Consider the following 20,023-nt stretch of genomic DNA (forward strand, 5'->3'; position numbering starts at 1 on the left):
TTGATGATACTTCTACCTGTAGATCTGAGATCAAAATTATGGTATTTTAACTGCCTTCACCTTCAGATGTGGTCCATAATGCCAAATGTCCAAATGACGATTGCAAGAGCGGACGAATGAGCGGAAATAAACTAAAGCGTTTTAAATTAGATTTCTATTCTTAAATGTAGTATACTATTCGGTAACATTTAATGATAGATAAGTCCGGAACTAGAATCATTCGGCATATATATTTTAATATAAAACGAATTGACCTAAAGAAAACAAGTCCAAAATTGCCGTAAATTATCGATATTCTCTTTAGAAAGTTTTTACTACGTCAAGGTTTTCTTAAGCCCAATAATCAATTACAAAGCAATTCCATACTTTCAGATACATTTAGTATACAATCTTTTCTTTATATGGAAGATGAGTCTGTTAAATTTCTTCGTTAAACTGCTGTGAGAATAAAGTTGTTATTGAATGCCTGAACTTTACGTGAATTAAAAAAAAAAAAAATAACTGATGTTCTGGAGGGAGGAAGGTAAAAGTTAAAAGGTTTTCAATCGATCATATTTAGCTATATTGGAGCGTCTCAGCAATAATACAATAAATAATATATATAATTTATGTTTGATGTGCTGATTATTTTCAGTTTAATTTATAGAAAAAATTATTAAATTTAAGTGAGACAATTTCAATGTTAATTGTATTTGTTAAACTAATTTAATGATAAGATTAATTCATATAAATAAACATACACAAATATATCACATAGCAAATTAAAACAAACTAAGAAATCTATGTAGCCTTTTGTTGCTAACTTTTTATACCCATCATCGCAAATATCGCATATGAATATGCCGGTGCTTTCCAAGTTGCGAGTAAGTCTGGGTACTGTATCAATTTGACATTAATCGATTATGATTCGGATAAACATTATTATCAAATTTCGAGATCCGTTTCATTTTGCTTCGAAGCTTAAAAATCACGAATTGCATTTGTATAACTTGAAAAATCCCAATAACATGTTTAGATATATAATTAAGAAGATTCAAAATTGCAACTTGGAGAGTTTGCGAGCATTCTAAACGATTTAACAAATATACAGAGAAATATATGCGATCTTTCAACTTGAACTTATAGATAATACTAGGAATACTAGCTATACATATTATCTGACTTAACAAAAGAACTCAGTTGCCATTAATAGGTTCCAGAGAATATTATATTGCTACGGTGCACAAAAAAAAAAAAAAAAAAAAAAGAATGTAAATGTTTTAATTATATATTGATTGATGACTGCATATAAAATTGAAATAGAAACAATAAATGACGAAGGTTTAGAGACCACTCTTCTTAATTCAAGTTTTAAAAAAATTTAAAATATTTTTTGCTTCGTGCTATGTTTACTTTGTTTTCCAAATTAATCATGTAAATTATACTTTGATTTATATGAACAACGATTAACACGACAATAGATGATGTGACTTATGTTGTCTTCAACAATATTTATGCTAATGGTCTGATTGATTGACGAAAACGTCTTGACAAGTCTATATCCTTCTTATATGCTATTTCAATAAGTTGATCATTTCCATGATTTTGTTGCGATTACTATGCATATAGGCCTTGGTACACCACAACATGTTAATCAATTTTTGATCATTCTTCTCGTCCATGGCAATATCTTCGGATAGTTGCGGATTAAATCTGTGGCAAAAAAAAAACAAAAAAAAAGAATACCGTCAAAGTTTAACGAAATGCAATTATACTATATGGATCGAAAACTTCCGGGACCTTCTATAAGACGACCTCTATCCTAAATGTTTTTAAAATACTAGACTGCAAAAGATTCGCTATAAATTTTTATATGAAATTTAATTTTTATTAATTTGATGCTTTTTAAGTTTTTTTGCGAAAGAAAGAAAACTAAATCGAGATTTGACATAATGTGTCACAAAAAATACGGTTCAGATTTTACAATGACGATGCTTTCGAAAATAATTGTTGGCAATGTTTTAGTGAATTGAATGCTGATGCACGATCTAAACGTCCATAATGTGTAAAAAAAAATTTCCAAATATTTCAATCGTTTCAAACAGCTGCAATATAATTATAACCGTTGGTGTTACGCAAACATAGCAAGTGATGTGTGTATGTAAATTGGACGTTGCTTGTACTTACTGGTTAGTAATTATGAAAAGCAACATATGTCGTAGAGTTTGTTTTCAAACTATTCCGTTGCTATTTACAACACCTCTACATGCAGACATATGGACCCGCTTGGGATTACCCAAGGCGGTGTAATCGACGTCGTGGATTATTTTGAGCAATATAAGCGTCATAGCAAGTTTTTTTCAACGGCAATATTGACAAGTGAAAGGGGATCCGGATATTAGTGAATGTGTTTTTTGATCAACCAGAAAATTAAGCAAAGTGGATAAAACTTGAAAAGAATTTTGGATAAAAAAAATGTGAGGAGCACAAGGAAATTGCGCGAAATAATAGAGAAATATAAAAAAAACCGGTGGCCGGACAAGAAAATTTTCTGATGTGGCAAACGTTACAATTTGTTTGCGATTGGTGATCCCGGGACGTTTTACTCCGCATAGTATGAAAGTGCGTATGTGTGTATATGTACAAAACAAAGATAAAAAAAAAAAAAAATAATAAGAGAAAATAAAAGCAATAATAACAATACCTATAATATGGTACACCAATAGTACTACACCAAGCTCGAGCGCGATCAACAACGCGACCATCTGAAGCAGTGGCTTGATCAACAAGCAAATTACCTTAAAGGATAGCGAACTCTTACGTTGGGTATGTTAAAAGGATATGATGCGGCAATATTGAATGCTTACCAATCGTCGATATACCATAGGCCAACTTAGCTGTGTCCAAAATACTTTCAGGGCGAAACACATCAATGTCTTTCAATTCAGTTACGGGTATTTGACCGGTACCCAGTGAAACGACGACAGAAATCTGAAATTAGTTGGTTCTCTAAGTGGAATTTAAGGGATAAGTCTTCTTAATATTTACCGGTATTGCTTCAGAATCACGTCCTACACTACGTAGGGCCATATTGTATTCATGGATTTCGGTCATGGCGTCTAACGTTGGATTGTTGGCAATTAGACCACCGTCCAGGAAGCGGCCAAAGGCTCTGCAAACAATAATTAACAATAAATTAATTGTTCAAATATCTTGCGGGTTTCAAATAACCTAAAATACGAAGGAGCTGCTCCAGTGGCGCGAGCAGCGCGCCATATAAGCTGGTCTTCTGGTGGCGGTGGTGGAACACGTCGATTGGCTAATTATTTGAAAACAACAGACATATCAGTAGCTTAACGGTGAACAAAAATAATTGATAAGCTATTATACTCACATATCGGGGTTACGATGCCTAAAATTTCACTGGCACACTTGTAATTTCGAAAAAGATGCAGATCAACAGGTCTGCGATCGGCCATAACTCCAGTAACCATTACTTTAGGGTGACTAATTTCCGCCATTGCTGCAAATTCTCCCAAATTCTCTTTGAGAATATTTTCAAAGTTTTCACTCGGATAAGGTCGAGAACCAACGAAACATTGTTCTTTCATGCGCAAGTAAAGGCCCATACATTGACGCATTGACCTGCCAACGCCCAAACCTAAAGCTAATATACCACCTGTACTAGTGCCAGCAATCCAATCGAATAGGTGTATAATCGGGGTTTGGGAAAGCCTTTCTATTTCTAATAACATTTGTACCAGGACTAAACCACGAATTCCACCGCCATCGAGACACAAAACGCGACCACGAGCATGTTGTACATCGCCTCTCTCAAACGCGTGAGCGTTAAAAGATGGTGCCGATGATGTGGGTGACGCCATATTTTCTAGGCTGCCCAGAGCGGAGTTGGCATCTCCACCCGAACCACTTGCCACACTGTTACTACCCGATTCTATGGAAAATAAAGAAGTGTGTGCACAATGTCAAAATGAAGAAAACAACTGATTCGCCTATACCTTTTTTGGACTCGGTATTAACTTTAGAAGTAAACATTCCAAGTAAAGCGTCCATAATACTTTGACCTTTTTGTTCCTTTTCGGTATCGATAACGACAGTTTTGTTGCATTTGCTTAGACGAGAATGAAATTTTGTTCAATATATTTGCATATGTTTTCCTTATTTGGACTTACTCCATATCTTGCATGTCGTGGCATGCGTCTGCTGCAACAGAGACTAAGAGTCCGCCGAAAGCCTGACGACTGGTAGTAGCTAACATATTCTCAATATGTTCACGCGATTCGACCGACTCGGGAGCTTCTGGGGGAATGCCGTTGTAATTACCTGTAGAATTACAGCCGGGTGGACATTTCGTGTTTGCGGAAGGGCATCTATAACGAAAGAAATGATGAAAAAATGAAATTCTCATTGAAAATATACGATGACTTCTTTTTACACGAATTGGCTTTTCTTTTTCTTTTTTCGTAAGTAGAGCACAAAATAATTCAGAGTATTTTACGAAACTGTACTCTTTCTTCTTTGAATTATGAAATTTGCAAAACTTTGTTTATTTTGAAAACTCAACTTAATTATAATATTTTCAAAGAGATTTATATACTGTTTTCTATTCACTTCGTTTACCGTTTCGCTCCCACCGAATGTAGTATGTACAATATTTCATCTTCTTTCCCGCCACTGGCATCTTGACCAACCATATGTCGTGGTGTTTCACCCCTATTGTTTTTTAAATTTATATCGGAACCGAAAACGACCAAACATTGTACGATAGGCACTAGCTTCTGATCGATGGCGATATGAAGCGGCGTATTTCCGTCCTTATCCCGAATATCAATTTCAGCATCATGAGCCAACAATGTGACGACACATTCAAACCGGTTACGAGCAACCTGAATGAAATTTGGTTTTATAATAAGAATCAAATACTGAACTTAATTATGTTATCTTACCATTACATGCAGGGCAGTGCGTCCGTCGAAATTTGTGGCGTTTACATCGCAGCCTTGCATTATAAGAGCATTGAGTGTATCGCGCGAAGAGCACCAATGTAAAGGTGTACCACCGTATTTCATATCTTGTGAATACAATTTGTTGTCGTTTTGTTTTAAGAATGCTGCTATGGATGTGGGCGTTGAAATTTTGCATAGCTTGGAGACATTCTTGGCGCTAAGATTTACATCGGCTCCAGCTAATAGTAAGGCCGTTACACAATCTTTCTTATCGGCGAGACAGGCCAAATGTAGCGGTGTATAGCCGTCTGAGTTGAAATGATTCAAGTGCACTGTGCTTTTTGCAGTTAAATGCTACATACAATGTTATAATATTCAAATTTGTTAATTCGCTTAAACACTTGAACGCTAGAACTTACATTTAAAATTTCCTTATTGGTACTGGCGGCATAATGAAACACTGAATTACTATTATTATCCAAATGTTCCATTTTACATAGCGGCGAGAGGACTTTGACCATTTCAACATTTCCCGTTTTTATTGCCAGCTAATAAAAAATATAAGGTTTATAAAAAAAAATAAAAAATAAATTTATAACTCGAGAGAATAGAGAAATGTTTTACCTGAAATGGTGACATCAAATTTATATGATCCGCATAGTCGATGCACTGCAAAACTTTCGGATTGCTGATATAGTCAACCAAATTGAAATAGGCTATCAAATGAGTTAGAGACCAGGAAGGGTTCTCCGTTAAGATATCGCACAATTTCTGCAATCCATTAACGTTATAGAACTAGAAAAAGCATAAGCGCTTTAGTGAAAAAGAAAACGAAAAAAAAAAAAAAAAAAAATGAAGAGAATTTAATTTGCCAACCTCTTTAACAATGCTAACAAATACTGGTAAACGATGCATAAAAGTATTGAATTTCTCTTCCGTTTCGTGTTGATTTGACGAACGATATAAACTGAATGACGTGGTATTCGAGTCAGTATGCGGTCTTTGCAGAACGATTTCATAACTGGCTTTCTTTTCATTAGAATTGAACGGTGGTGCAAACAAAACCATTGCATCGTCACGTGCCAAAACTTGTAGTGTGCCTAAAGATTCGCTTTTGATTTCCAGCACCTTGTTGGAAGGATAATCACCTCCCAATAAACGCTGCAAAGCTAAATTTCGTGAAGAATAAAAAATAGAATTTAATTTTTTGTTCTTCAACCGCCGGCAACATCTACTACTACTTGAAAATAAATTAATCGATGATAAGAAGTGAACGGGAATATATTAAAACAATAAATAAATAAATATGTTTTTTAAATACCATAGCCGGATGCTAATATTCCAAAAGACATCCAAGACATTTTGTTATTGGTTTCGTCGGCGGTACAATTATGATTTTGATTCCGAGTTCAATGAGTATGAAATTATCGCAAGCGATCTGCATTAGTTTCTAGTGAAATGAATGATGCGATGAAGCGATGACGACAAAATAATAAGATGACATGACGCGTGAAAATAAAATGAAAAATTATTTACAAAACATTTCAAATCAACGAGGAACCTTTAAAACAGAGGTGACCAACTTTTGTTTTTTATGATCTTGACATTTCATCTATTGATATCTGAATTTCCATCGAATTTTCGAATTCATTTGTTGGCCATGTCTGCTCTAAACAATGTTTCTAATATTAATCTAGTGTTAAACTAATCAATCAATATTCTTGTATAAAAATATATTTCTTTATGTCGTCAATTTTGATAAACATTTTCATGTTAATTTTTATATTGCCTATATAGGGACTTAAAAACCCGGCTAGATCCTGTACGGGATATTTCAGATATTTCACTCATTTTCAAATCAATATAACTTTTGACACAAGCAAAGGATTAGGACACTATATCCATTAAACACTCAGATAATAAACAATCGTGTTTCCCGATGTAGAGAGATCAACATAATTTAGTGGCAAAAAAAACGGGGAAAACTTTTACATCACCTATTAGATGGAAATGGAATGGAATTTCAAGAGGAATTCAAGAGTCTGCCTGAAAGGCTTATGAATATGGGAACTGACGTAGATATGTCTGCTTGCCTGCCTGCCTGCTAAAATCACAGTTATGACCCTAACATTTGAACTAAGAGAAGAAGTATTGCATGCTAAGTTTATTTTTGCCACTCTCCTCAGTAAAATTGGGATAAAATCTGATCGTTTCCATCTTTTCCTTAAGTTATATCTGCAAAATTGTAGTGCTTTTGTTTTACTTCTCCCAATCAACATCAAAAACCTTTCTAATTGAGGTGAAGGATTCGCGCTCATAATTCCCAAAAAAAAAAAAGAAAATCTCTAACATTTATATATGGTATAAGCGGAGCATCTAAATATCCTTTTTTAGATTGAACAATTCACAATAAAGTGAGTTATTATATTGTCCAAAGATATGATCAATATGTAATGTGAAGACATCTCCTCTTTATCTTGCTATCATACGTCTTAAGATAGGAAGCGAATGCTAACAGATTTAATTTAAAGTCGTTTCTTAGCGAAGGAGCGAAATAGAAAATGGCAGATAATAAAAAAATCCATGTTTTACTTGCACGTACTAGCTAATAAAAAACTGAGGCATGAGGCGGTCCATATAAAACTTTGTACCATATACGATACGCTATTACAAAGCTTTTAATATATAACCTACACGCTTCAGGTTTTCTCACGATATTTTGCAAGCATGTTCTTAATATTTATACCAATTTTTATTAGAGCGAGACAATGTCTCGGTTAAAAAAAGGACAATAAAATTTCGCTTAGAAACTCTTTCTTCGTAAATTTACACGATTTTCCTCCTATCCAAACTGCTTAGGGATAAATCAAGTGTGAAAAGTATGGACATAGTATCCACTTAAGAGAGCGTCCTTTGAAATAAATTGCCAAAAAGATAAAATTGCAGGTAAATTGTAGGTAAATGCATATTTTGAATAACTGCATAAACATATTTAGATGTGGTATTACGACCTAAATGTGAACTTTTCTTATTCTCACTGAAGCCGTATAGTAGCGTTCCATTAAATCGCCACCTTTATGTTCCGTACAGTTTTTTCATGTGTGTGTGTTGTTCGTTCTTCTTGGTAAAAAAAAAAAAATAAAAAATTCCTAACTCTAGCAAGATACGCATGTAGATGCATTGTGCCATTAACTGAAGAAACATAATCAATACTTAGTTTTTTTTTGTCCGCAATTTTTTAAAGCAACTTATAAATGAAAATGCTGAAGCTCTAGTTGAATTACAACGCTAGTCCGAAACAGTCGAATCGCTTAAAATTGAGGAGGGAAAGGATGCGTTTCAAAAGGAATGTTTTCGTGGGAGGCTGTATTAGGAGGTTGCTTTTATTTTGACCATTTTTTCACTGCAAAGACATTTATTGTGAACAATTGGTTAATCACAATTTTTTCCCATCTTTCTGGAAAGATTGCGATATCGTGAACTTATATTCGTTTAGCAAGGATCCACACACCGACCCATTTTCGCTCTTATTCAACTTTACGGACTTTGCGAGAATAAAGGGTCTGCGATCAGCGCGCCCGTGCGGCTGAATTTTCAAAATTCTTAAAGGAACGCACACAAATACTTATTTCTTTCACCCTTTCGAATCGCCACCTTACGCTCGTACGTATAGGGGATTTTTATATAATATTAAAAAAAACAGAATAATTAGAGAAATATGCCTTTTGCTCTGAAAAATAACGCGATCCCCTAGCGTACCGTGTGGCAGCATTTTTTTAAAGAATTTTTACATGATCGCAAAGAAATTTTCCTACTTATGGATTATGGATATGTAAATAAATCTTCTTCTTGTAGGCATGCCTTTTGCAAATTTAACCTAATCAAAAAACAGTTATATTTTATTGATTTTCTGACTAATACAAATAGAATGACGAAACTAATATTATAGAGATTAGTATGAGGGTACTGCGAGTCAGGCAAAAGCATGTAATGAGTCAGCACCAATTTCACTGCACGTATATGCTGATTAGGTGTTATAATTATTGAAAGTGTTATTCATGTTCTTTTTCTTTTCTATTACTTTTGTGTGTTACTTATTAACTGTACAATTTTTTATTTTTTTTCAATTATTTTCTCAGACATGAATGCATGACTCTTCAAAGAAGACTTTTATCTCTTATCAACTATTATGTAACATCCAAAACTTCGGATCAGAAATTTAAGAAAAAAAAAAAATATATATATATATATATACATATAGGGCGAAACTCGGTGGATCAACGATGATCTCTTTGCTCGCCACCTTTTGGTATTTTCTAAAGGGAAAAATGCAGATATAATCGATCGCTAAGCGAGAAGAAAGAAAACATAAAAGTTTTTATTATATGCAAGAATTCAAGTTTATATATACATATATTTACATTTTGATCGGCATTAACTCAAATATGAGTGGTATTTTAATTTTGCCCTAATCGTGAAAATACATTTTTATATTTTCTCTTTTCTTCAAATACAATATGTTAAGAGAACTACATAATATTCAAAGTACCGTATGGCCTAGTGGCTAGGGCATCCGGCGTATACCCGGAAGACAATCCTAAATTCGATTGCTGGTGCCTTAGTACCATAAATTATATTTTAATTACCTATATATTATAATAATAATAATAATAATAATAATGCATTACATATATACATTGATTACATTTGAAAAGCAATTTTCTATGCTATTGGGTATTTTAGTAAATTGTCGCCTCTCTGTACCTTTTTAGTATATTTAATTTTATATATTGCTTGGCAATAAGAATATTTACAACTTTCTTAATACTTTTAACGTAAAGAACAAAGCATTTTGAGACATGTTTTGCTTTGATCTATGCTAATAACTTGCTTAAGTAAAATTCGAGAAAAAGTAAAGATCAGGTAAGAATAAGGTATTTTTGCATATTTAAGCTGGTGTAATTAATAATAGAATAAAAATTGCAATTGCGTGCAGTAATTGCGGATGGGAAACTTAGCAATAGTCACTTTAACCAGCCACTAATAGGTAGGATAAATTTTGCGTCTCTTCAATTGATTGCATGTAATCGAGTTTAGAATGTTTTTATTTTTACCGAAATAAAGCTTATATAGCTATTCTGCATTTGTTATATATAGTTTATAAGTTACTGTTGAAACGATTTTTAAGTTTTTTCCTCTCTTGTGAAATAGTTTAGCTGGCACATTTGTTATTTTAATATTGCAAAACTTACAACAATTTCAAGTCAATATTTTTTAGGGTCAACAATGCAGATGATAAGAGAGATTGCAAAATTTTCACTTGATTCAATTAAAATCGTTCTAATGAGGAAGTGTTATTACTTTTCAATAGCATCGATCAATTTACGAATTGATATAATTATTGATAATAAAAATATTTACTAACCATTCAACATATTATTATCTAATTATTTCACTTATATTTTATTCCTTTTTTCATACGACACTTTGTTATAATGATATTTTCTTCAATCTTATTTCATTTCGAGCAATTATTGACTTTTTATTTGTTTTTCCTTTATTTGTTTATTATTTTACGAAATTCGAAAAACTGTGCTTTTGTATTTTTTATTTTTTTTTTTTCTGCTTTTTTTTCTAGTAAACTATATAAACTATTGTAATTGCAAATTTTTATTTTTGCTTGGTCTTCTTTTCTACTACCTATAATTACGTAGATGAAAATAACAAACAACAAATTGTGACTGAACTATGAAAACAGCTGATGTGAATAGAAAACCGCTATAAAAAGAATTTATGGTATTATAACAATAGTTATCCACGTATTCGAAGTTCGAATTATTTCATGTTACGTAATTGCTTCAGCAATTAAGAAACTATTGCGTAAAACTGCAAGAAAAACTTTTAAAGCAAAATATGCCTTCTATTGTGAACAAGTAGAAAAATCATATTCGGTCGTGATCAAATCTTTAATACCCGTCAGCGTTATCTTAGGAAAAAGAAAAACAAGTACATTTTAATACATTACTATATTATTGAATGGGCGCTGTTGACTTTTTTCTGTTTTTACAATAAAAGTAGAAATTTATATGATGTATATGTTGTTGTTTTTACGTATGAGGTGTTCACAGTTTTTGTTAAATAGACTTGTGGGGTTTATGGGGGTGTTCTTTGATTAGTTTGGGTCACTTTCAAAACCTTTTACAAGTTTGTAAGCCATATCTTTATTTTTGCGAACGGATATTACACAGTTCCACTGGTGGATAGATGGACAGATGAATGGACGGACATGTTTAGGTGCATTGTTAATTTGAAACTGTCCAAGAATTCATATACTTTATGGGGTTTTTAAAGTTTGCCTCTGCATGTTATATAATCTTGAGTCAGCGTGGTCAATTGTCCCCATTTCTGCACATATAGTACAGCATCGCCCATAGATTATACGTTCAAATTTTTGTAAATTTATCTGCCATATTTTATGAGCAAAGACGATATATTCAATTTTCTATTCCTTTGGAAAGACAGAGATGTCTTCACTTTACACGGTAGTGTGTGTGTGGGGGTGGAGGGGCGTATTTCGACCGATTTTGCCCATTTTTAATAACAACCTGCATGCAAGAACTTCCAATATTTCTGACAAATTTGAGCTCGGTAGCTTCTTTTTGGCGGCCAGGAGAATATTTACAACAAACGAACATACGGACTTGCTTAAATCGATTTAGAATTTGATACTGATCAAGAATATGTATACTTTATGGGGTCTCTGATGCTTCCTTCTGGGCGTTGCAACTCTTTTACGAAAAAGAATATACCTCTCATTCTTTGGTGATGGGTATAAAAAATTAAATAATTCATTTAAACATTTTACAAAATTTTATTTTGTGCACTACTGTGTGTCTTATTAGTCGATATATGTTATATATATGTCGTCGTCGTATATATGATATAGATCCATTATTAACCTTTGTGCCGTTTCATATGGTTAGTCTTGTATCCTTTTTCATAAAAATTACTATGAGTGGTATTAATGTCGATTTTCACATATTTTCTTATCGCATTTAATTTAAACGAAAACTTTTTTAATTTGCAGCCGTATAAGAAAGAGAAGATAAGTGTCGAAATTTCAATTGATATGTAGATCTAAAGGGATAATAACCAAATAAGTATTAAATATCAACTATCCGGTTGGCGAAAAACATAATTAAGTCGATCATACGCTGATTAAAAGTGAAATTATCGTCATTTTGCGTATAAATAACTATTTACGCAATTTGATGATGTAGTTCCCCGTAAAAATATCTGAATTTGTCCAATTGAATATATATTTCTCTGGAAATTGAAAGTAAAATTTGTAGAGTAAACATTTCTAAATATTAGAACTTTCTTTTTTCAATTATATAAATAAGTAAGTACAAGTGTATTTTTGTTATGTATGTACATATGGTAGCGGCAGAAGATTTATCAAATATTTATAATGCAAGGGAATACGCATCACGGGCTTTATAATGTGAGCAGCGGAATGGATTTAAGTGATCTAGTCGATCAGTTGCAATTAGAACTGCGGACTTGATCTTACTTTGTTTTATGACCTAACGGTCATCGTTATGTTCAAGTGTACGGAGAGGGTGGAGTTAAGATGGAAAGCCAGTAAGTAAAATTTGGTTGATGAACTCGCTCGCAATTCTTAAAAAGTTGATAACATTGACCTTTTCCATAAGTTACGAATGATCTTTTTCAGAGCAAGTAAATTGGATCCAAAATTTTCCATCATTCAAATCTACGAATTAAATTCGTAAGTCAATTAGGTCCAAATATAATTTTAATGTATAAACGTTATCGCCGCTTTAGTTACTCTATAAAAAGTTTTTTACTTGAAGTAAATATTTTGTTGGAAAAGGTTAGGATTATCCGTTTCTTGATGAGGAAGACTTTTCTAAAAATGAGAGAGATTTCGTTTTTTCGACACGTTATTGCTTCATAAGGACATTTCATGGCCTTCCATTGTTCGTGTTAGATCAATAAAATTTATTTTCCTGCTTGATTTAAAAAAAAATTGCAAAAGTTGTGAAATATATCTAATAGACTTCTCAGGGTAGCTATCAATGGCATGTGTGCGGTGCTTCATTTATACACTGAAATTTTCGACTATTTTGAGAAATATTTGAACCATAATTTGCTTGGGTTTATTGGGTTCATTAATTATTAATTCTGAGCATATTTGTGCTCTGATAGGGTTTACTTTTGCTTTGCTAAATATTTATATTGCCTTTCGATCAATAGGTGTTATGACTTATGAGTTCTAATTAACTACTTACTGTGGACGTCTCACCTGTAATTTTATAGAGTTTTTATTCATTGTTCAATAAGGTCTAAAATATATAAATATATATGAGAATACCGTTTTTTTTTTTTGTTTTTTGTAACATTCGTTTACACTATATACGTAATCAGTAGAATAAATATTTATGCAGACATGATATATACTGCGTAAAGATGTGTGTATCGACTTACTTATAAACCGATATATCGACTTACTATAAAACTTATTAATAAACCATTTGAAAGTTGATACTGGCTTGATTTAAGTTACAATCTTCTCATATATGCTCAGCATATTTTAATGAAATACGAATAAATCAGGCGAAGTGATATTATTGTGTTCGACCAACATATGGCTAAATATTATATATGTATATATATAAACAATAATTAGAAACACTATGTTCTTTCGACGCGTACCTTTAGAATGAAACATATAGAATCATAAACCAAATATGCCATTTCCCAGCAATATAGATTTGTATTAAACATATTCGTTATGGGAGTACTTATCCCGTTATTTATATCATATACACGAACACATCACGAACATCAGTTAATTAATGTGATGCAGAATTTATTCGTTGAAGAAGCTTTGAACTATCAAGATGTGGTCCACGTTAATTAGATTCGCAATTGTTTTAATATCGGTAGCCTTAAATGCTTCGCAGCCAAATTATACTAACTTTAGTATTTCAAGTCGGATTGTCGGTGGCGAACCGGTAACAAATAACCAATTTCCATGGCAAGTTGCTTTGCTTTATGGAGATAGTCTCGTGTGCGGCGGTTCAATAATAAGCCTACATTGGGTTGTAACGGCAGCGCATTGTATATTTGCAAACGTTGAATTCACTGTACGAGCTGGCTCGAATTCTTATCAAAAAAATGGCCAAACTCGAAAGGCTAAAAAAATTGTTATAAATAAACGATTTAATGTAGGAACTATGGACCGCGATATCGCGTTGATTCTTCTCGATTTGCCTTTTACTTTAGATAAAGCCGTACAGCCTATCCGTTTGGCTAAGTTTAGAAGAAATTTACCTCCAAAACTGGTGGTCAGTGGTTGGGGTTTAATAAATGAAACCTCCACAACATCTTCCAATGATCTTATGGCGGTAACAATATCTACAGTGACACGGTCAGAATGCCAAAAAGCATATGGCGTAATTAAAATAACAAAATATATGATTTGTGCGGCAGATCCTAAAAAAGACGCTTGCGTAGGAGATTCGGGTGGGCCACTATCTTTTGGAAATGAACTATTCGGCATAGTATCGTTTGGTGTTGGATGCGCACGTTCCCACTATCCCGGTGTATATACATATGTGGGAAGACAAATTTTTTGGATTAAAAAAGTGATTTCTGAATTTGGCGGTTCAATGCCAACATTTAGTTAAGGTTATGAAAATGTTGAAATGTAAATGAAAATAATTAAAAATAAATGAGTTGGAGCATTTTTTCGAAAAAAAAGTATTGTGTCAATGACAAAGGAAATTTTGGTCCGATCTATTTAATTAAATCTCTGCCTCTATATATGGTAAGTAGTTTCGCATATTTAATTAAGAAAGTCGTTGAAGTTCGAACGATTTTCATATGAAAACCTTATAGGAGTTAATAATGCTAACTACACGCAGATATAATGACTTTGGCAATTTACACGAAAATTGTAAGGCGTTGAAGTTGTCAGGTTTTAAATATTGCATTGTGAAAAAAGATACGAAATTTATAGTATTTTACAAATTTAATACTCTTTTCGTTGATATCAGTAATTGTAACAACAATCAAACATGATAATGAATCTTCCTCAGACAGATATGTTATTAACGATATATTTGGCTTTTCAAAGCATTTGCCTGAATTAATTCAATATATATATTTAAATGAAAACGGGAATATCAGTTAGAGAGCTGACGTAAAGGGACGTTATTCTTATTTTCGGGCTAGGGCTTCAACTTTACCGACTGTTCACAAAACTTTATGGGAATTGACAAATCCCATATGTTTTTGCATGTATATAGACATATAAAACGAAACGACAAAAAGCACACGCCGAAATAATGATAGTTTTTTTTTAATTTTAAGATTATTTATCTAATTTATGCTTGTCTTACACTAATGTACATTATTTTTTATATTATCTCATTTCAAATTTTGGTTTATATCATAAGTTATTTTGTAAGAAATGGAAGAAAAGAAATAAAAACAATTTATTTTAAAGTTGAAATATATTCATATTGATGAATATCAATTTGTTTAAGTAGAGAGTGATAAATGATTGTTTCAAAATTATGAATGAATTAATATACAAAAATGTAACTAATGTACATGTATATATATATATATACAATCATTCTTCTTTACCATTAATCAATAAACAAGTTGATTTACTTTTATGTTAACTTTCTTATTGTTATTTTTTATATAGTTTATAATTTGTTCTTTACGTTTATGTCGATTTCTTATATTTGGTTCTAAAATCATATGTTTTTATTTACGTTTTCCTGTGAAACAATATGGTAGCGCGGCTACCCATTGTGCGCTTTACCACTTGAAAGTGTTTAATCCGAAAACGAAAATGATGCCTCATTGTATCAATCCCCTCACGATTACAATCCCATCATTATAAAGACTTATGGATGATGTAATTGCTCCAAATAGACCAAGTGTATAGTTGTTTTCAAAAAAAAGTTCTAATATTGCCGATTATACATTACAATGAGTCGATCTGGTAACATAGCTTGTATAATTGTCAATAATCTTTTTGCCTTCCGAATAGCAATAGACTGGCATCTCTAAAGGGAGTTGTTATTTCGTTTTCGAACGGCAGAGGAAAAAACTTAAAGAAAATCATTATAAATATTCGTCGCCCAAGTATATTTTTAGAATTAAGAATACATTTTGGGAAGAAAGACAATAAATTTGGGAAGAAAATTAAAAATCTAAAAGCAAAATATTGTATTAATTTGTTATAGTATTATTGGATTTGATAAAGTAACAAAATCAAAGAAAAGTGGACCAATTATTTTTGTGCTCCATAAGGATTGAAATCATGAAAGAAGGATTTCTGTTGACAAGTAAGTAATGTTCTTGATCATGAGGACGTCACTGTGATTGAATCCCACGGGTAACGTTTGTGCTAAGTGCAAAGGAAATTAAAATGAAATCACCGAAAGTGTGATCGTTAAGTATGTAAAACTACATGTGCACAGTTCTAACTTATGCATAGTTCGCAAATACGGGTTGATTACGAAACGTATACTTAGCTCTTTATATTGTCGCCTCGCAAATCAAAAAAAAAAGAAAAAAAACCAACATATGTAAAATACAAAAAAAAAGTAGCATAATATAATAAGCGCTTCTTATTTACTGCAGCAAACCCTTCAGTTAATAACAATCTCCTCCTTGTTTTCATAGGTGCCGCTTAAATCCCCTTGGAGTCGCGTTTTTATAATACCATATTCAACTTTTTTGTGTGTTTGTAAAATTCATGCTCCTCTTATATATTAATTCTTTGCATTATGTACTTATTTGCGTTTTCTCATATTTGCAGCTCGGAAAGACAAATTTAGCCCATTGTAATAATTGGTAAATTATTAAAGTACATATAATAGTGCTTAAGCAGGAGTTACAAGTTATTGGAACGTTTCAACGCCTTCTATAGGAGAAAGAAATTTTTTTGGGGCTGTCTTTAGCTTGCATTTCCCAGGACGCGACCTGTGGATAATTAACTTTTCTTAATTTTCCAAAAACACGAGCCTCTACAGTATGCAGAATGTTTCGAACGGTAACAATGATGAATCCAGCACTGGAGCTGGCGGCAATGGTAAAAGACCTAAAAAAGGCATATTAAAAACTTCCAGTAGTTTTGATCGTACCGGTGCCAGGTAAGCCATACAATGTTGGGCTCTTTGAATTATTTTTTAAGATACTTAAGTTGAAACTAATGCATGTCCATCAGATCTAATTAAATACCTAAGGAATCGTACATAAAATTTGGAAAAGAGAGGGGAGCGGTTTCGTTTCTTATATAAATGCTTACCAGGCGCGATGAGAATTACCGAGTTTAGTGTACGGGATCTTCGTGTAAATTGTGTAAAGTAATTTCACGTAAACATGGACAAAGTAATAAAAAATTTAAGAGGAAAAGGTAGACTTATGCAAAAAATTATAGCAAGTTATTGTTAGAGTTTAAATCTTGATTAGCCACGAAAACGTGACACATTTCGGGCATAAAAAAAAAAAAAAAGTTTTTTTATTAAGTAAATATATAAGTTAATATATTTTTATATGCGTCAATTTTTTCACAACATTTTCTGACTTATTGCGTACATATTTACGTATAAATTTACAAAATATTTGTTATTGTAATGTAATTAGCTAAAGAAAGAGACTTTAATTTGGGTAAGAATGAAATTTGATGAAACTGCAACTTGAGCTATAGGAATGTAGAATAAACTGGTAATGTTCCCCTGATTTCCGGAAATGAAAACAATACTGGTGGACATTTTTCACCTTGTGCCGGTTTATTGTCGGCTTTTCTATGTATACTTTTCTATGTATACTTTAAAAATGTGTTTAATAAATATTTTTTGCTGAACTTTTATTATTTATTATTAATTCTTTTTTTTGTTTGCAGTTGCCGTAAGAGCGCAAAATTCGATGAATTAAATGTATTGCAAACCTTCCACCCGTCAGATAAGGATTATGGGCATATGAAAATTGATGAACCAAAAACCCCATATAATTATATCGACCCAGATCCGCAGCGTGATCAGCTAGATGCCGAATTATTAGCCGAAAAGTAAGAGAAAAAAAAAAAAAAGTTGTTCGAGGTAGACCAGGTTTTTAGTATTCATAACCTATAAGAGTAAACATTTCGTACGCGGAACTTATTCGGAAGTTAGTAAGTGTATTTCCACAGAAGCATTATGAAAATTAAAATTTTAAACGATAGATTACATGTGCAGGACATTGGTCATTAGATATAGTCTTAACCCGAAGAACTTTTCTTTTTTCGGGATTAGACTATTTTGATATCAACCAAATCTCGCTGTCCGCAAACACCATTGTGACAATTGTGAATTGAGCGGCCTGGAATTTAAATGAGCTTATGGTAAATGTATATAGGTTATGGAAACTTCGATGTGGGAAGCAAATGTGTGATATGTTTTAGATTTGTGAAAAAAAAGAAATCGAACGAAAAGATCGGTTAATGTATTTGTTTATTTGTCTCATAGATTACGTATAGCCGCCAATACGCAAACGCCATCGTTTGGCGATGATGATGTTTCCGATGACGAATTTGAAGAAACTACTGAAGAAAAAGGTAATAACACAAAAATTTTTAATTGAAATGTAAATTTATTTATTTTCATTATAGCACGCCGTATGGAATTTGAACGTCGTCGTAAAGAGCATTATAAAGAATTCGAAGCAGTTAAATTAGCTCGGAAGTTGATAGAGGAAGAACTTGCTGATGTTGATGACGACGAAGATAGTCCAGAAATTTCGGTTGTCGATACAGAGAAATCCATATCAATTTTATCGGAATATGAGTGTGAAGAAGAAGGAAAGTTACCATCGGAAGTAGCGCCTGTTATTTCAGGAGTTGCTTCTACTAGATTAGAATCGTCGGATTCAATAACTCAAATTGCTTCAGCGCATTCACTAAATCGACAAATGGATGTGGACCAACCTTTGCCTACGTATCATCCCTGCCATGGCAGAGAGCACTAAATGAATTAATTGTGTGTATGTAATCATCAGTTAATCTTAAACTCAAGAAAATGTTTGTGAAATTATCAATTCAAACCAACGTGATTCTGACTTAAACTCAATTAGAAATGGAGAATTAATTGACTAATTTGGTTTTTTTTTTTCTTAAAGAAACTCACGTCCGTTAACATTGTTGTATATGTTAAATCAATGGCAATTAAATCATTAGAACTGCGTTTGTGTTTACAGATAAATAAAAGGTTTTATTTCTTCTGCTTCATGCGATACGGTGCCACCTATCTATACATAAAATATATTTCCATTCTTTAAAAAAATAAAAAATGTTGAATGAATTAATACTTTTATTTATTTATTTTTTTTCCTGTGAACCTTTCCAAGTTAAACATTTAGGAATAAGGCTACTACGAAACAAACGATACTTTTTTGCATTTTTTATCAAAAACTAAAAAGAAATTATTTTCTTCCATAATTTTTAACTTTAATATAATTTTTTTTCTTTTTAATTTGCTTGTAGTATTAACAGCAATGACAAAAGACACAAATTGAAAAAAGTAGAAAAACTAAATCATTCATTCTCGCGATATGAGTTAGAAATTGTGTTAACAATATGAATCAATAATATAATTTTAAATGTAATAAAATCAAAAATTATATACATATATACATGTATGTATGGTGTATATATGTATGTATGTATGTATGTATATATGATTTTTATTACAATTATTACACTGTCTTTTTATCATTTATATCAATTTTGTCAATGTATAAAACAATTAAAATTTTGAATAAATATTGCAACTCCAATATATCCGGTAAATCATTTAGCATTTAAGGTTTTACAGAACCAGGTCTTTAGAATCATATTTAGTCACGCCAAGTCGAATGCACTCCAAAGCTACCCCCCAAAGCTGCTTCCAATTCTTCCTTTAACTGTCAATAGCATTTTTGGCATAATTCATGTAAGTGAGAAAATTAGTTGTTTGTAGATGGTATTTTAGATCATAATTCATGCAAATGTGGTT

The 20,023-nt window shown here is 32.2% G+C and overlaps 3 protein-coding genes across 7 annotated transcripts; 2 read left to right on the forward strand and 1 right to left on the reverse strand.

Moving 5' to 3' along the window:
* Window positions 1-612: 612 nt before the first annotated feature.
* Window positions 613-10,542, reverse strand: LOC119631277 (85/88 kDa calcium-independent phospholipase A2). 2 transcript variants are annotated; one of them, XM_038023344.1, is made up of 15 exons: window positions 10,372-10,542; window positions 6,268-6,396; window positions 5,823-6,115; window positions 5,571-5,741; window positions 5,366-5,494; window positions 4,947-5,300; window positions 4,621-4,886; window positions 4,173-4,370; window positions 3,999-4,111; window positions 3,374-3,934; window positions 3,211-3,298; window positions 3,028-3,151; window positions 2,847-2,970; window positions 2,684-2,777; window positions 613-1,692 (listed from the first exon to the last, which is right to left on the reverse strand). In XM_038023344.1, the coding sequence occupies exons 2-15, from the start codon at window positions 6,305-6,307 to the stop codon at window positions 1,554-1,556; spliced, it is 2,694 nt and encodes an 897-aa protein (XP_037879272.1). In that variant the 5' UTR covers window positions 6,308-6,396; window positions 10,372-10,542; the 3' UTR covers window positions 613-1,553. The 2 variants fall into 2 exon arrangements, with proteins under 2 accessions (XP_037879272.1, XP_037879273.1); XM_038023345.1 differs by lacking the exon at window positions 2,684-2,777.
* A 3,207-nt stretch (window positions 10,543-13,749) lies between these two features.
* Window positions 13,750-14,710, forward strand: LOC119631279 (trypsin delta-like). The gene has a single exon (XM_038023346.1). The coding sequence runs from the start codon at window positions 13,871-13,873 to the stop codon at window positions 14,657-14,659; it is 789 nt and encodes a 262-aa protein (XP_037879274.1). The 5' UTR covers window positions 13,750-13,870; the 3' UTR covers window positions 14,660-14,710.
* Window positions 14,711-16,034: 1,324 nt separating this feature from the next.
* LOC119631247 (protein phosphatase inhibitor 2) lies at window positions 16,035-19,600 on the forward strand. Of its 4 annotated transcripts, none has more exons than XM_038023295.1 (6): window positions 16,035-16,336; window positions 16,677-16,740; window positions 16,813-17,146; window positions 17,899-18,063; window positions 18,500-18,588; window positions 18,643-19,600. In XM_038023295.1, the coding sequence occupies exons 3-6, from the start codon at window positions 17,028-17,030 to the stop codon at window positions 18,996-18,998; spliced, it is 729 nt and encodes a 242-aa protein (XP_037879223.1). In that variant the 5' UTR covers window positions 16,035-16,336; window positions 16,677-16,740; window positions 16,813-17,027; the 3' UTR covers window positions 18,999-19,600. The 4 variants fall into 4 exon arrangements, with proteins under 4 accessions (XP_037879223.1, XP_037879221.1, XP_037879222.1 ...); XM_038023293.1 differs by having other exon boundaries at window positions 16,677-16,736; XM_038023294.1 differs by having other exon boundaries at window positions 16,677-16,732.
* The last annotated feature ends 423 nt before the right edge of the window (window positions 19,601-20,023 follow it).

The sequence above is a fragment of the Glossina fuscipes genome, unplaced genomic scaffold (assembly GCF_014805625.2).
Source record: "Glossina fuscipes isolate IAEA_lab_2018 unplaced genomic scaffold, Yale_Gfus_2 1, whole genome shotgun sequence".
In the NCBI taxonomy this organism is placed as follows: Eukaryota; Metazoa; Arthropoda; class Insecta; order Diptera; family Glossinidae; genus Glossina; species Glossina fuscipes.